We start from the raw sequence: 17500 nt of genomic DNA on the forward strand, positions 1-17500 counted from the left end.
TTTACTTATTTTGTCTCTTTTATTCATTCCCTCCTGTTGCCTGTTCCTCAGTTTTCCCTCTTCTTTTTTCTACCCTCTCTTCTCTTCCCTTTACGGTTTACTATGCATTATTCTGTTCTCCCTTAATTCGTTTCCTTCCTCCCTTCCTTAATTGTTTATATACCGATTTAATGATGTTATTTTCTCATTTGTCCTTTCGTTGCTTTGTTATTTGATGAGTTGAATACAATGCACACACACACACACACACACACACACACACACACACACACACACACACACACACACACACACACACACACACACACACACACACACACACACACACACACACAAAGATTATTCTGTCATACATAACCAAAATGAAAAAAAATGTGAAAGGAAATAGAAATGTAATGAAAAAAATATCACACAACAAAACAAAACTTCTAAAAAAACGAGAAAAAAAGATAAACATTAGGCACAAATAGGTAATATACATAGAACACACGTACATACATACATACGTACATACACACACATACGCACATACCTATAAGGACGTGTAAGGTGAGGTTGATTGGTGGTGTACATGAATTCATACACGTGTACACCCCGGAATGCGCGGCCTTGGCTTTTGGGCGTACTAGCGTCACCCTCGCTATGGGCAGGCCTATGGGCGTGGGCGTGGTGGTGGTGGTGGTGGCGGTGGTGGTGGGTGCGGCTGCGGTGGTGGTGGATGGAGTAACAGTGGTGGTGAAGGTGTTGGTGGTGTTGTGGGAGGCCAGTAGAGTGGTGGTGGTGGTGGTGGTGGATGTGGTGGTGGTGGTCTCCTCATAGGCTGGGGTGGAGGTGGAGGCTGTCACGTGACCTTCCTCCACTTGTGTTCCACCCTCCACCTGTTGATAGAAAAATATTGCATTACTACTACTACTACTACTACTACTACTACTACTACTACTACTACTACTACTACTACTACTACTACTACTACTACTACTACTACTACTACTACTACTACTACTACCAATATAACAATTACTTCTACTCGAGCAGTTATCAACAATTATTTTTCATCTTTCAATCTTCATCCGTTTCTTTCCTTCCTCTTCCTCTTCCTCTTTTTCCTTTTCTTCCTCCAGTGATGGGTAAAAAAATGTACTGAAGGAGTTGACGGCAGGAAAAGTTATAATTTTATTCAGGCAAAGCGTAAAGGTGTGTGTATTTTGTCCCTGCCAGATCCTCTTAATTTGTATTCTTTCCACGTTATCCTTACTAAAGTTTTTTTTTGCTCCCCACACTCTCTCTCTCTCTCTCTCTCTCTCTCTCTCGCTCTCGTTCTCGTTCTCGTTCTCTTTTTCGTTCTCTCTGCACCCTTTCCTCACTCCCACCCAAAAAAAAAAAAGATATAAAAGATATGGGAAAAAAATAATGTTCTGTTGTGGAGCAAAAATGTTTACTCTGTAGTTTTTGGAGTGTGAAAGTGTGTGTGTGTGTGTGTGTGTGTGTGTGTGTGTGTGTGTGTGTGTGTGTGTGTGTGTGTTTGTGTGTTTGTGTTTGGTTGTTTGTTGAGTAGTTTCCCTGGATTGTTTGTTTGGGTTGTTGTTGTTGTTGTCGTTGTTGTTGTTGTTGTTGTTGTTGGTGGTGGTGGTGGTGGTGGTGGTGGTAGTGGTGGTGGTGTTTAATTTTTTGCTATGCTCTTTTCATTTGCTTAGATTTCATTTGAGGTTGTTATTAAGTTTCTTTTATCTTAATTATTTTTGTCTTCATTGTCTTCCTTGATGTTGTTGTTGTTGTTGTTGTTGTTCTCTGCTTCATTTGTTGGCTAAAGGAGATATAGTGGTAGGTTAACGTATTACTCTCTCTCTCTCTCTCTCTCTCTCTCTCTCTCTCTCTCTCTCTCTCTCTCTCTCTCTCTCTCTCTCTCTCTCTCTCTCTCAGTATCACAATACCAACACTCTCCTCTTGAAACACGCACTTCCTCTTGTAGTTTCTGTTCACGCTTACTAATACGATTGTAGTTCCCAGGCAGTATTAAAGAATAAAAGGAAAGTTATCGCCTCCCGCTCTTGCTCTTAGTTTACAAAATATTATTCCTCCGGGCTTTTCAAAAATATATGTTACTGTCCTGCTTTTATGAGGCGCAACACTTTCTTCCTAAACTCACGATGGACGCTTCAAACAAAAGATCCCTCCGGTTTTCGAGAGTGTATTGTATCGTTTTTAGATATAATGATCATGCTTTGATTGGGGAGTTTTGCACACACACACACACACACACACACACACACACACACACACGCTTTTTTTTTTGAAGCTTTTCCTCACATGGAATGTTTATAGTATTGGAATAACATTTGGTTTTATTTATTTTTTTTTCAGGATGATTTTGCTTCCTTTTTGAAAATACTGTATAATTATGATGAATTTTAGAGGAGAGATTATTTGTGATGCTTTTCAGTACTAAGTTTTTTTTTCACATTAAAGGAAGTGTGTAAATTATTTAGATGTTCATTTATTTATTTATCTATTTTTCGCCATCAATATTCTCCCTTTAGAGCTTGATAATGATGATTTCGTTGTCGTATACCTATATCTATTTTTCTCTACTTTAGTTTCCCCACGAGATTATTTTCAGTTCTTTCTCTACTGCATCATTTCCTCCCATAATCCTCTCATACACATATTTGATACACATTTATCATATCTCTTCAATGGTTCTGTGCAGCTAGAAAGGAATGAAACTGACATTGTATTCCTTTTTCCTTATTTATCTTTTATCAGAGTATTCATGCAAGCAGTCTTTTGCAGTGCCGAGTCAATAGCACTAACAGCACTGAGCAAAATGTGACTTTGTTAGGAGAGACACGGCAGCCTCGTTTTTATTTTCAACAGTGTTATATTTCAGGAGAGAAAAAGAAAACGCTCTTTATTTTAGAGTAGCCCATCACAGACACACTCGTTAAAGCCACCAGGTGTACTGTTGCTCGTTGTCCCTCAGTGTTCGTGTCCGTTCCTTTGCAAGACTTGATATCTGTCTCTTAAAAGTGTACTCGTATATTGTTTATCTTATTTCAAAAAGAAAAATGATGTATATAATTTTTACTACGACTGCTCAGTGTCATTCTTCTCTTCTGTCTTTGTTTGTTTCCAGGAAGAAACTAATATCTCCTCTCAGAAAAGGTGTAACTTTTATCTATTTTAATTATTTTACAGCGTGAGGCAACAGTTACCATCACTGAGAACAATATGTGAAAATGTTTATAAGCATTTACAAGAGAAAAATAAAAGAGGAATAGTTTTCATATTATCACCAGTTCAAAGTTTGTGGAAGTGTCCGACTGATTACTAATTAAGGAAAAATGTGTCAATCACTAAAGCAAATATGAATTAAGAAAAAAAAAAAAAGGAATAAGACGAGATGGAAAAAAAAAGCAGCTTGAACTCTTGTGTATTGACAATCATATCAAGTATTCATCATCCTTCCTTTGTGTACCTTCTTGTTGCTAATACCAAGATCTCCCCTCAGGCAACTCACCGCCATCCATCTTAACCCTACATACAAAAGGATGAGAGGGAGAAGAGAAAAAATAAAGACCCCATGCACTCGTATCCCACAAAAGACAATAATATCCATCTCCTTGAAACATATGGCTCACCTCCCCTCTTTGAAAATACAACTACCGTTCATCTTGAAGAATAATTCCAGGCTGTCTAAGGTAAAATTTTCTGGCCATAAGAATCCATCAGTGTCCCCTCTTAAAAATCACGGTTTTCCTCTTAAAATTTCCCCGCGGACACGAGTCAAAGTTTCGCCGTTAAATGAAGAAGAAATATTGCCACGGGACCTACCATGACTACGACGAGAGAGAGAGAGAGAGAGAGAGAGAGGTAAGCAAAATAGTAAAAATAGAAATAGAAAAAAAAGAACTTAAATAAAGAATGATTCCATGCAAGATTAATAGAAACATAAATAATGAAAACGAAGAAAAACAAAGGAGAAAAACGAAGAAGAACAGGGATAAGAAAAAAACCAATGACGTGAAAAAGGAAGATGGGGAATGAGGAGAAGGAAGATGACGAGGAATACAAAAGAAAAACGGACCACAACAGCCCTACGGAAACAAACGAGGTTGTTACTTTTAACTTGTTTGTGTGACGATACTGCCACGACAGATTCTATGAGGAAGTAGCACAAGGACAGGAAGGAGGAGGAGGAAGAAGAGTTTTAGGAAATGTATTGTGGGTGGCGGGGACAAGTAAACACGAGGAGCAATGGAGACGAGGACGAGGTGTGTTGGGTACGAATAAAAAAAAATCTCACCTAACTGGATATAAATCTCGTGGCTTTTAAGAGAGAGAGAGAGAGAGAGGTTGATTTACTCATTATATTACTTGTCAGTCTTTATGAAGCAAATGTTTCTTCTTTTTAGGCGATATTGATAAAGAACAACACAACATGAATGCAGATTAAATGAAGCGAGATACAATATACAAAAAAAAATAAGAATAGAAAATGAGACATTGGATGAAAATACAAAGCGGGGAGGTAAATACTAAAGCAGGACGACACACAGTAAATGGAAAAAAAAAAAAACACAGCAGAAAATATAAAAACAAATGCATTGATTTTGATAGACGAAACGAATAATATAATGAATAGCAGAGAGAGAGAGAGAGAGAGAGAGAGAGAGAGAGAGAGAGAGATGCATTCCTCACGAGTACACTAACGTAGGTAAACTTTCACCATGGACCATGACTTTCGCAAATCCCTGAGAACCGTTGTGGAAGTGTTTGATATGTGCGAGGGACGGTCTGGCCTCGAGTGTCGCTTCTTACAGCTATGTGCGCAACATTTCCAAGGCCTGTTCTCTGTCCTGTGTCTTGTGTCCTGTGTCTTGAGTGTCAGCAATAAAGTGCCGTGAATTTGCAAGATGTTCTCAAGATATTCTCAAACATTTCTCCGTCTCTTCGTGATTGCAGTGGAGGTTGTTAATTAAAGGAGTGTCAATTGCATTTTCGTGTTGCTAGTGGTAGTTTAAAGAGTGAAGTGGATGTTCCCTTTATTTCTCTCTTTTTGGTCTAATAGGTTGGAGTTGTAAGAGGGTTTTCTTAATTTTACTGCCGTAATTAAGAGTATTAAGGAATTTTCAAAGTTTTTTTTCATGATTCCAATGATGTAGTGGAAAATATTACGGGACTTTCAAGGGAGTGTTCATGTTTTTGTGAGTTTTACAAGCTGCATTGGAAGATTTTTTTGTGTGTTTTTGTTATTATTTTTCCTGACTTTCAAGTGTACGTTCATAATTCCATTGAGAGTTCGAAAAGGCGTGGTGAAAGTTATGAAGGATTTTGCGCTAGTGAAAAAGAACGTACATGAAAATTTAACTAGGTATCTCTGTGACCTTTAAACGCAAAGCTGATGAGAGAACTAAGCGTTTCACAATACCTGTACCTGTCTTGTTTATGTCGGAGATAGATAGATAGATAGAGAGAGAGAGAGAGAGATTCGATGCTACAAATAAATCTTCGTTTACGTATTTCAGTTATCGTTTAATTAAGACTAGAAAACAAATAACAATTACACAAAACAATTTAAATCAGTCTTAATGTCAATAATAATAATAGTAATGGCAGTAATTATGATGGCAATAGTGGTGGTGATAATAGTAATAGTAATAATGTAGTGTTTAATGCCGGAAATTATTCAGCTGGGAAAGAATTAATACGTTTATTGTTTTATAATGCAGCTCACTGAGGAAAAACAGCATAGGGGGAGGAAATAGTAGTAGCAGTAGTGGTAATAGTAGTCTTAGTAGTAGTAGCTGTAGATATCTGCTGGACAATACAACTGCTACTACTACTACTACTACTACTACTACTACTACTACTACTACTACTACTACTACTACTACTACTACTACTACTACTACTACTACTACTACTACTATTACTACTACTACTACTACTACTGCAGGGAGGCGTCATTTCCAGGGTATACTAAAAGGATTAATAAAGTGTTTGTTTTGGATTGGCATGGGCGCAGAACACGTCAGCTTCAAAGTGGAGGATAATTTGAAGATATTTTAATGCCAATCCATCAAAACTGCGATGAAAAATATTACTGGAGGATTATGAAGTGTGATGAAATTTTATTACCTTTCTGTCTCTCTCTCTCTCTCTCTCTCTCTCTCTCTCTCTCTCTCTCTCTCTCTCTCTCTCTCTCTCTCTCTCTCTCTCTCTCTCTCTCTCTCTCTCTCTCTCTCTCTGTGACAAGTGTGTTTTCTATAAATACCATGTTCATTTGTGTTCTTTTTTCATTCCTTTTTATTTTCTTTTTTTTTTCTCTCTCTTTTTTTTCTCTCTCTCTCTCTTTCTCAGGAGTCAAATTCAGCAACATATTACGATAGAAAAAATCGGAACATGCTTTCAACGTCAATAATTTTATGAGTTTTCTGAACCATTGGAGCAAAAGCAATATTTATCCTCCTCCTCCTCCTTCCTCCTCCTCCTCCTCCTCCTCCTCCTCCTCTCAATGGTCCTTCTCTTTCATTTACCTCCCTTTTTATTCCCTCGTTTTTATCATTGTTTTTTTCATATCTTTCGTTATTTCTTCCATCCTTTTTCTTCCTTCTCATTAATTTCTTATCTTCATCTTTCGTCCTTAATCCATTTTCGTCTTCATTTTTCTTTCCATTCGTCATCTGCTTTTAATTTCCTCCTCCTTCTCCTTATTTCGCCTCCGCTTTCTTCTTTTTTTTCTCTTTTGCGTCTTGTCTCATTTGTTTTCTCCTTTTATCCTTCGTGCTCTTATCCTATTTTCTTCCTTTTCCTCAGCTATCCTCTCCTTTACTTCTCATCTTCGTTTATAATCTTATTCTCCCATTTTTCTTAATCCATCACTTATAAATCATCATTTCTCCATATTTTCCTTCTCTTTTTTTTCTATCTCCTCCTCCCTCTCTCGTTCTATTTTTTTTTATCCATCCTATTTATCATCCATCATCTTTTTTCCTCCTTACCATTCCCTCTCTTTTCCTCTTTCCTTTCTCTTCCTTTATTCCTTTTGTCGTCCACCGCCACTGCTGTCAATACCAAACAAGGGTAAAATGCATAAATTCTTTTTCTTTCTCTTAACATTCTCGAATGATATTTTTCTCAGTACCACAAATATCGTTATTGAATTCATTATTTCAGCATTTTTTTTTTACTCTATAGATGATTTGTTTCTGTTTCCTCGGCATAAAAGGGATGTTGCACTCACTCACACACACACACACACACACACACACACACACACACACACACACACACACACACACACACACACACACACACACACACACACACATTCTCTCTCATTGAAAATTCTAGATGTCTCTCTCTCTCTGTCTCTCTCTCTCTCTCTCTCTCTCTTTTTTTTTTTTTTATTTAAACAAAACTTAATACAAAGGAACATGTACCCAAAGGCGCACTGTCGTGTGCTACCTATTCTAAGGGTACTACAATCTATTTCTCTACAATATTTACAAGACTTAAAAATAGATAATATACAAGATGGTCAGCATGTAAATGGAGCACTATTCGTTTCACTTCACTAGCACTATTCACGCACTGCACTACACTGAGTGTCACGTCACAAAGAGTGTCAGAGGAGTTGGCAGTGTCTGTCTCCACTTATGTGCCATCAGTTTGACACTGTGTGTTCATCTCCTGGACGTGAGGCACCGCGGCCGTGAACAAGTTCCACATCCTGGAGACGCGTCCTGCGAAGGTGCGTTGATGCTGACACCCGTGGGATCGCGGCACCTCTACGGCGTCACCACCATTGAGCACCGTTCTCGTGCTCCGTGCGGTGACTCTTAGAGGATGACGCAGCCCTGCCAGATGTGGCACTCTTTGCACCTGTGCCTTATGGAACACTACGATCGCCGCCACGTCTCTGCGGTGTTCCAGTGAATCAAGGGGACGCTCAGGCTCTGGGTGAGGTGGTAGTGCAGCATCTACTAGCCGTATGGCGCGGCGTTGGATGCTGTCCAGTCTCCTTCTGTGTGTGGCGGCACAGGACATCCAGGAGAGCTGCGTATTCAAGGTGGGGCCGCACCTGTGCCTTGTACAGCAGCAGTCTCCCCTTCCTGTCGAGGAAACTGGCGATCCTTCTGAGAGCGGAGATCCTGTGAGAGGCTTTCTTGGCAATGGTTTTGACATGCCTGTCAAACCTCAGCCCTCGATCCACCTCCACTCCAAGTATCTTGACGTCATCTTGGAGTGGGAGAGCAGCAGCGCCAAAGACAACTTTCCTGCCATTGCTGCCATGGCGGCTGGGGACCGAGAGACAACCATTGCTTGTGTCTTCTCCGGCGCGAATGTCACTTGCCAGCGAGCACCCCACTCCTTTATCACTCGTAGCTGCTGATTGATGGCCTCAGCAGCCCGCCCACTGTCCTGGCGTGGATAGGTATAGGAGAGGGTGCAGTCATCAGCATAGGCCATGACTCCTGGCAGTAGCTGGAGAAGATCATCCACGTAGATATTCCACAGGAGTGGGCCAAGAATTGAACCCTGTGGCACTGATGCCTCCACAGGCAGGGACTCAGATGTTTGCCCGTTGACAACCACCTTGAGGCTTCTGTCCTGCAGGTAATTTCCCAAGAGTCGTAGCAAGCCACCCTGGATGCCTTTAGCACGAAGCTTTTCTAGTAATCCGTTGTGCCATACTTTATCAAAAGCTCCTGCTATGTCCAAAGCAACCACTATAGTGTCCTTGCCGTCGTCGAGGGCGTCCTGCCAATGCCTGGTGAGAAGCATCATTAGGTCGGAGGTTGACCTTCCAGGTCTGAACCCAAACTGTTGGTCTGAGAGGAGGGCATTGTCCTTGAGATGGCTACACACCACCTCTGCCACGACCCTCTCAAACACTTTACCCACCACTGACAACAGGGATATGGGTCTGTAGTTTTTTGGGTCCGTCCTGGAGCTTTTTGTGTGCAGGAACTACTCGAGCCTCCTTCCACACTGAAGGCCAGACGTTTTCCCGTACACAAGTTGTGAACTTGGGTGAGAGGGGCAGCCAGTTCCTGGGAGCATCGCTTCAGCAGGTGCGGGCTGATGTCATCAGGGCCGGTGGCTTTCTGTGTGTCCAGCCCCGCAATAATCGCTTCACCTGCTGATGCGTCACCTCCACCATGGTGACAGTCTTCTCACATTGCTGGACCAGCTGAGGCGGTGGCTGCTGTGGATTCCCGACCTTCATTTTTCCAGCAAACAAGGAAGCCAGCAACTGTGCCCTCTCCTTACTGCTGGTGGCGACAGTACCGTCCTGCTTGCTGAGGGAGGGATGGATTCTTGGTGGCCAGTTCCTTGTTTGTCCTTAACAAGAGACCACCAAGTTTTGTTTCCTACGCCAGTGCCACACAGTTTCCGGCGCAGGCTTTCCTCCCACTTTTTTAAGGCCCACTTGCTGGTTACCACCATCCTCCTGCATGCAGCCCTGTGCAGGTCCTTGTTGCGCCGAGTCGGGTTCCTCTTGTAGCGGAGCCAGGCAGCATACTTTGCCTCGGCAGCAACACGGCAACGGTAGCCAAACCATGGCTGATCCGTCGATCTGGTGGTGTATTCCCTGTGTGGGACGTGGCGTCTCTGGAGGGCGAGAAGGTGAGAGGTGAGTGCAAGTGCTTCACTCTCTGCTCCTCCCTGTAGCAGAGTGGCCCATGGGGTGTGGGTCAGGTCGCGGCGCAGGAAGCCCAGTCTGCTTTGTTCCACAGCCAGATGGTGCGGGTGGTGGCCTCGTCCTGAGCCACGCCCACTTCCAGCTGTGTCAGTACAGCGTGATGGTCAGAGCTGCCCACGAGCCCCAGCTGATGACACTGAAGCTTGTCTTCCTGGTAGTCTGAGATGACAGGGTCTAATGTCCCTCCTCGTTCATGTGTGGGGAAGGTGACATGATCTGTCAGACCCTGCACCTCCAGGAGATTCTCGTAGGCGTCTCTTTCTCTCTCTCTCTCTCTCTCTCTCTCTCTCTCTCTCTCTCTCTCTCTCTCTCTCTCTCTCTCTCTCTCTCTCTCTCTCTCTCTCTCTCTCTCTCTCTCTCTCTCTCTCTCTCTCTCTCTCTCTTTTACAGGAATTCTTTATATACTTTTCTCTCTTTATCTCCAACGTTTTATTTCAATTTATTTCTCTTTTCTGGACATTGCATATTTGTCTTTTTTTCTCTCTCTCTCTCTCTCTCTCTCTCTCTCTCTCTCTCTCTCTCTCTCTCTCTCTCTCTCTCTCTCTCTCTCTCTCTCTCTCTCTCTCTCTCTTGTCACGTGGGATTTAAAGTTACATGCATCGGGTTTTTTCTTGTCCAGCCTCTGATTGAAAGTTGGGTGGGTGGGGAGGAGCCTTCTCTTGTGCTATCCTGTCCCTCTTTAGTATGGTGAAGTAGATTAAGAAGTATGATAGGTGATTTCTTTTTATTTCGTCTTCATCTTTTTTTTTTTTTCATTTTTTTTTCTCAGTTTTAATTTAATTCTCATTTTTTGGTATTTGTGGTCATTTTCTTTCCTTCCTCGTTAATTTTTCTCCTTCGTTTTCTTCGTCTTTGTTTTCGTCTTCCCTCCCAATATATCATCCACTTTCCTCACTCAAGCCTCCTCTCTCTCCTCCTCCTCCTCCTCCTCCTCCTCCTCCTCCTCCTCCTCCTTGACGTCTGCTGAAGCCTGCCGAAGATGTGTCGTTAGCTAGACTTTTTGAGGCAAGGCGGGAAAGTTAGCGGCACTATCAGGAGGAGGAGGAAGAGGAGGAGGAGGAGGAGGAGGAAGGAGGAGGAGGTGAAAGCGTGATGGCATGACCTGAATACCTGAATAACGTAGCAGAAGGTTAGGTCAGGTGACATGGGAGGAGGGAGAGAGAGAGAGAGAGAGAGGGGGGGGGAGGGGTTATCCTATTGTACGTTATCTTTGTCTCTTCTCTCTCACTTTCTTTTCTCTTTCTTTCTCTTTGTGCTTATTTTTGCATATCATTTTATATTCTTTACATTTTTTTCTTAATTTTTCGTTTTATCTTTCTTATTTAAATTTCATATCCTTCTGTTATTTATTATCTCTCTCTCTCTCTCTCTCTCTCTCTCTCTCTCTCTCTCTCTCTCTCTCTCTCTCTCTCTCTCTCTCTCTCTCTCTCTCTCTCTCTCTCTCTCTCTCTCTCTCTCTCTCTATCTATCTATCTATCTATCTATCTATCTATCCATCTATCTATCTCAGTTCTTTTATTCATTTATCATTGTTCTTTTCTTATTTACCTCTCTCCTTCCTTTTTCGCTCTCCCTCTCCCTCTCCCTCTCCTCTCCTCTCCCTCTCCCTCTCCCTCTCATTAGCAACCTCTCATCACTAGCTCATTTCTCACGTTAACCTACTCTCGTGATGCCGTAATTAACCTGCCTGTCACTCTTCCTCTCACCTCTCCCTCCACATTCTCAAAGGCTCCCTCTCCCCCACCCTCTCTCTCTTCCCTCTCCCTTCCCTTCTCTCTCTTTCTAACAAGAAGGGACATGAATTATTCTGTTAGCTCCTCTCTCTCTCTCTCTCTCTCTCTCTCTCTCTCTCTCTCTCTCTCTCTCTCTCTCTCTCTCTCTCTCTCTCTCTCTCTCTCTCTCTCTCTCTCTCTCTCTCTCTCTCTCGTGAAAGTGATATGAATAAGAAATTAATAGAGATGAGAAAATGAATGAATGAAGCAAGGAAATAAGGAAGGAAGGCAGAAGAAGAGATGGATAAGAGAGAAGACGAAAGATAGAAGAAAAGGAGAAAGGGAAGGAAGATGAATATAAGAGGAAAGATGAAAAAGGAAATAAAAGGGAAGAATTTGGGAGATGATAGATAGTGGGAAGGAGGAAAGATGGAGGGGAAAAATGGAAGGAAAATGAGAAAGAAGAGTAGGTGGGAAGGAAAGTGATAGAGAGGGAGGGAAAGAAGAGGAAAGTTTGGCTATGAGTGGATAAAGGATGCCGGGAATGAGAGAGAGAGAGAGAGAGAGAGAGAGAGAGAGAGAGAGAGAGAGAGAGAGAGAGAAACAGGGTTAGTGTCAAGACGTGAAAGTGCATGAATTTTCTCTCTCTCTCTCTCTCTCTCTCTCTCTCTCTCTCTCTCTCTCTCTCTCTCTCTCTCTCTCTCTCTCTCTCTCTCTCTCTCTCTCTCTCTCTCTCTCTCTCTCTCTCTCTCTCTCTCTCTCTCTCTCTCTCTCTCTCTCTCTCTCTCTCTCTCTCTCTCTCTCTCTCTCTCTCTCTCTCTCTCTCTCTCCTCCTCTCTCCTCCTCCTCCTCTCCTCCTCCTCCCTCCTCCTCCTCCTCCTCCTCCTCCTCCTCCTCCTCCTCCTCCTCCTCCTCCTCCTCCTCCTCCTCCTCCTCCTCCTCCTCCTCCTCCTCCTCCTCCTCCTCCTCCAAAATCTAGCATTATTTTCTCTTCTCTTTTCCTATGTTCGCATGTCAGTACATATTTACGTATATATGTGCGTTACCGCGTGTGTGTGTGTGTGTGTGTGTGTGTGTGTGTGTGTGTGTGTGTGTGTGTGTGTGTGTGTGTGTGTGTGTGTGTGTGTGTGTGTGTGTGTGTGTGTGTGTGTGTTTGTGTGTGTGTTTTGACTGTGTGCATAACTCTGTGAACTAAATTAATTCGCTGTATTCACACACACACACACACACACACACACACACACACACACACACACACACACACACACACACACACACACACACACACACACTTTTGTTCTCTTACGGGTTATGAATTATTATTATTATTATTATTATTATTATTATTATTATTATTATTATTATTACTATTTTTATCACTATTATTTCTATCTTTATCATGGCTAACATTAATTTTTTTCATTATTTTTGATATTGATATTGTTATTACCATTGTTATTATCTGTCTTGTCGTTTTGTCTTTAACAGTTAGATTGCAATTACTGTTTTGCTATTTCCTCTGCCTCTCATCCTCTCCTCTATCCTTCTCTTCTCTTCCCTTCCCTTCCCTTATCTTCCCTCTCTCTTCCCTCTTCGTCACTACTTTGATGAGAACTATTTACTAATCAACTAACTTTCTGTTTACTCTTTTATCTTCCCGCCGCCTCCTTCCTGTCACTCCCTGCCTCTTCCCCTCTCTTGCCCTCTCTCATCCCCAAAGATCCTTATCCTCCCCTTCTTTCCCTTCTCAATCTCTGCCCTTTTCTCTCTCTAGTCTTTGTTTACTTCCCCTTCATTAGCTTTCCCCTCGTTTCCCCTCCCTTCCTTTCTCTCCTTTCTCTCTTCCCCTCGTTACTCTATCTATTCTTCTCCTTACCCTCCTTTCCCCTTTTCACCACCTCTAAGCATTTCTACCACCAGGTTCACTCTTTTCTCTTTTTTTTCTATTCAATTAATTTTTCATGGCTTTTACATCTTTCTCCTTCCCTCTTCCTTTTCCTTTCTACTTTCTTTTCTATCTTCTCTTCCATATAAATATTTTTTTCCTTTTTATCTCTTATTACTCACTCTCCCTTCCTCTTCTTCCTCTCCATTGCAGACTCCTCTCTCTCTTTAACTCTCTTCTATCTCCTTTTCCTCCTATCTTACATTTATTTATTTTTTTTCACGTATACTGTTTTTATATTGTTGAGGGAGTGGTGGGTGGGGAGAAGCTTTCATCAGTGGTATCCTAGTTATTTCATTGTATACTTGCCCTTTTTTCCCTTTCTGTTCCTCCCTCTTTAATTTTCTTACCTTATGTTACTCAGCACTGTAGTAATTCCTCCTCCTTCCCTCCATTTATTCATTTCATTTATCTTGGTTTATAGTTCCCGCCTGTAGTTTACCTTTTACGTTCTTTGTGCTCCCTGTCTTACCTTGTTGCCGCGCTGCCAGGTGGGGTGGGCCGGGTACGGGCAGCCACGCACCTCACACACCAGTACCAGCCGACTGCTCGCTTTCAGAAACACCTCAGGCCCTGGGAACACGCGCGCTGAAGCCTCTGTGGAGATAGACAAACAGTGATATGACAGCCTGGTATTCCTGAGTGGTCTGTTCTCATGCCGTGACTGTTTTCAAAGCCCGCTGATATAGTTATTCTGTTTCCCAAGGGTGTTTTTGCTATTGGTGATGTGAAATGTGTTTATCTATGGCTAATCATTAAAGCATTCTTAAAAATCTTAATAAATCTTTATTTTCTCGTGATTTTTTCCAAACTTTATGGGCTAAAGAGGATACTTTTTGGGTACCCCCTATCTCAAAGCCCACCCGCTAGGAAACCGTTGCCCCGAGTGAGGAAGCCCAACCTACACTCGGACCGTGGACAGGATTTAAACCCGTGCGCTTGGAGATCCCTCGGATCCCAAAGCACGCATGGTTCCACTGTACCACGGCGGGTTTTATCAAGGCAGCTTTATTTATTGATGGTATAGACTCTGTGTTAATCTATCACTAGAATCATGAAAACACTAAAAGAATACCAAGTACTTTCATTAGAGCCAGTTACATTACCGTAAGAACCGTAAGATATTTCAATTATCACTAGAACCATACAAACATTTAAAATCATCGTTAACATTTAATAGAACATTTTAAAGACTACCAGTAAAATCATGAAAACACTCTCGAGAACTTATATATTATACACTAAAGTAATGAAAAAAAGAAACAGACTCCTAATTGAATAAAGATAATACTACAGAACGAGTCGGAATGAAAACCACAGCGCCACAACAGCGAGGTCATATGGCGCCTGCAAAACTTGGCTATTATCCCCTTCAATACTGGGCCACATTTATACCTTGAGATTTGTGTGCGACTAGACCATTTCATTTACATTAGGAAAGGTCTATGGAGGTTTGAAGATTAATGGCCAGAGTCTTCACTATTCCAATCCACTACATAAGTTTCTGAAGCTGTATAAAATCCCCAAATTGTGAGCAGAATGAATATGAAAACGGTTCTTGGTACTGAAGGGATTAAAAGAGAGAGAGCGCTACTTTTCCCACCTAGAAATTGCCACAAGGTAGAATCTAACAAAGAATAAGTGGGAAAGGAGGCAAAATTTTCTCCACATAACCAACGCATTAATTTTGAATAGGAGAGGGAGAGGGGGAGGGGGAGGCAAGGAGAGAAAAGGAGACACAGGAATGGGAGGGTGAATATAAGAAGAAGGAGAAAGAAAGAGAGTAGAGAAAGAGAAAAAAAAAGTTTGGAGGAAAAGAGAAAGGAGAGGAGTTTAAATGTAAAAGGAAAAAGTTAAGGGAAAAGATTACAATAAAGGAGAGAGAGAGAGAGAGAGAGAGAGAGAGAGAGAGAGAGAGAGAGTTGTTTACAAAAGAGGATGTGAGGGCGTTAAGAGGGAAAAGGAAGGAAGGAAGGCGGGAGAGAGAGTGAGCGGTAAGGTTGAAAGGAGGAGGAGGAGGAGGAGGGCGAGAAGAAGAAGAATAGATACAAACATACATGATAGCAAAGGAAGAAGAGAAGGAAGAAAACGAAGTGTGTGTGTGGGAGAGAGGAAAAATAAGAAAGAGAGACGGGAAGATGATGGAGGAGGAAGAGGAGGGAGGAAGACAAGAAGAAAGGGAGAGAGCAAGAGAGAGTAGAAATGTAAATAGGAGAGAGAGAGAGAGAGAGAGAGAGAGAGAGAGAGAGAGAGAGAGAGAGAGAGAGGGACAGTAAGGATTGAATACGAAAAGAAGAAAAGAATTACGAGGAAAGTTAGAAGAAGATTGATTTATAGAAGAGCAGAACGAAAGATGGTAAAGGAAAGATAAGGAAGAGGAAAGAGAAAATCAGGAGAGTGGAGAAAACAAGGAAGAGAGGATGAAGAATAGATCAAGGGAAGGAAAGATGAAAAAAAAGAGGGGAAAAAGAGGAGGAGGAGGAGGACGAAGAGGAGGAGGAGGAGGAGGAGTAGGAGTAGGAGGAGGAGGAGGAGGAGGAATTAGTATGTGTCTTTCAATCTGTCTGTTTATCTGTCTCTGTGTTCCATGTCTTCTTATTCCTTTCCGCCTGCCTGTCTGTCTATCTGTCCGTCTGTCTGTCTATCTGTCTATCTCCGTCCTTCTCAGTTTCTCTCTTCACGAACCATTATTCTCTTCCTCCTACATTCTTACTTCTCTTTATTTTACGAATCTCTGTGTAATCATCTCCCTCCTCTCTCACATCCTCTCTTTTGACAATTTTCCTTATCTTCTTAATCATTTCCTCGTTCCCCTTTTCCCTTGTATTTTTCCTCCCACTCTTTCCCTGTTTCCTCTTTTGGTCACCGCCCTTCCTTCCTCCTCCCTTTCATCTCTAATCTTCCCAATAGCATCAGTAAGGTGACGACCCTTCTTTAACTTTCATTTTTAATCTAACTTTTTCTTCCGTCTCCCAGCAGATCTTCCACATCCTCCTCCTCCTCCTCCTCCTCCTCATCCCTTCGTCCATCCCTCCCTCTCTCCCTTCCTCCCCTTCTTTTATCTAACCTTTCATCTTCTCCAATGAATGTATTTTACTCTTACCTTTATGTTTCCTCCTCCTCCTTCCTCCTCCTCCTTCTCTTACCTTGCGACACATCTTTCCTCCAAAATCATCTTCCATAACCTCGCTAAAACTTCCTCTCTCCTCTCTCTCTCTCTCTCTCTCTTCCCTTCTCTCTTTTCTCTCTCCTTGTAGTAGTAGTAGTAGTAGTAGTAGTAGTAGTAGTAGTAGTAGTAGTAGTAGTAGTAGTAGTAGTAGTAGTAGTAGTAGTAGTAGTAGTAGTAGTAGTAGTAGTAGTAGTAGTAGTAGTAGTAGTAGTAGTAGTAGTAGTAGTAGTTGTTGTTGTTGTTGTTGTTGTTGTTGTTGTTGTTGTTGTTTGTCTCTGTTCCTATGAAATTTTTCTACACTGTTTTGTATTGGTCTTCTGATATAGGGAGTGGTGGGTGGGGGGGAGCCTTCTTCCGTACTATCCTGTTCCTCTCACTGTATGCAAAGTAGTGAGGACCAAAAAACCTGCAGCTGCTGTTGGTTCCTTCTTTGTTTTTATTTGTGTTTCTCCTCTTTCTGTTTTCATCATTCTCTCTCTCTCTCTCTCTCTCTCTCTCTCTCTCTCTCTCTCTCTCTCTCTCTCTCTCTCTCTCTCTCTCTCTCTCTCTCTCTCTCTCTCTCTCTCTCTCTCTCTCTCTCTCTCTCTCCCTCCCTCCCTCTCATCTCCTCCCCTTAACTCATCACCTTTTCCACCTTCATTCATCACACACTAATCTCCCCTCGCACTCGCCTCCCCTCACTTCACTTTCCTCCCTTCTTTCGTGTACCATTTCCTCATCCTTCCTGTCCCCTCACCTCCTCGTTCTTCTCAAATTTCCCCTCTTTCTCTGCCTTTCTTCACCTCCCTCAAGATGGACACTCAATTTCCCCTCTCCCTTGTCTCCCCTCACCTATTCTGCCTACCTGTCTTTCGCTCTCTCTGTTTAATTCTTTTTTAACCCTTTGTCTTCCATCATAACTTGTAATTCCCTCACACAATAGGTTTCGACACTTCACACGTCATAACACGTCTTAATCCCTTCAG

At 42.2% G+C, this 17500-nt stretch overlaps 1 protein-coding gene across 1 annotated transcript in view; it reads right to left on the bottom strand.

Annotated features, from left to right (window-relative positions):
- LOC123509857 (probable family 17 glucosidase SCW11) overlaps positions 1 to 17500 on the bottom strand; it is a 149648-nt gene that overhangs the window by 16920 nt on the left and 115228 nt on the right. Inside the window, exons 6-7 of the mRNA XM_045264440.1 lie at positions 13839 to 13963; positions 533 to 878 (exon numbers count right to left, since the gene is read on the bottom strand). Coding sequence (XP_045120375.1) covers positions 533 to 878; positions 13839 to 13963 — 471 coding nt within the window. The remainder of the gene's footprint in view (positions 1 to 532; positions 879 to 13838; positions 13964 to 17500) is intronic.

Source organism: Portunus trituberculatus, chromosome 27 (assembly GCF_017591435.1).
Source record: "Portunus trituberculatus isolate SZX2019 chromosome 27, ASM1759143v1, whole genome shotgun sequence".
NCBI classification, from domain to species: Eukaryota; Metazoa; Arthropoda; class Malacostraca; order Decapoda; family Portunidae; genus Portunus; species Portunus trituberculatus.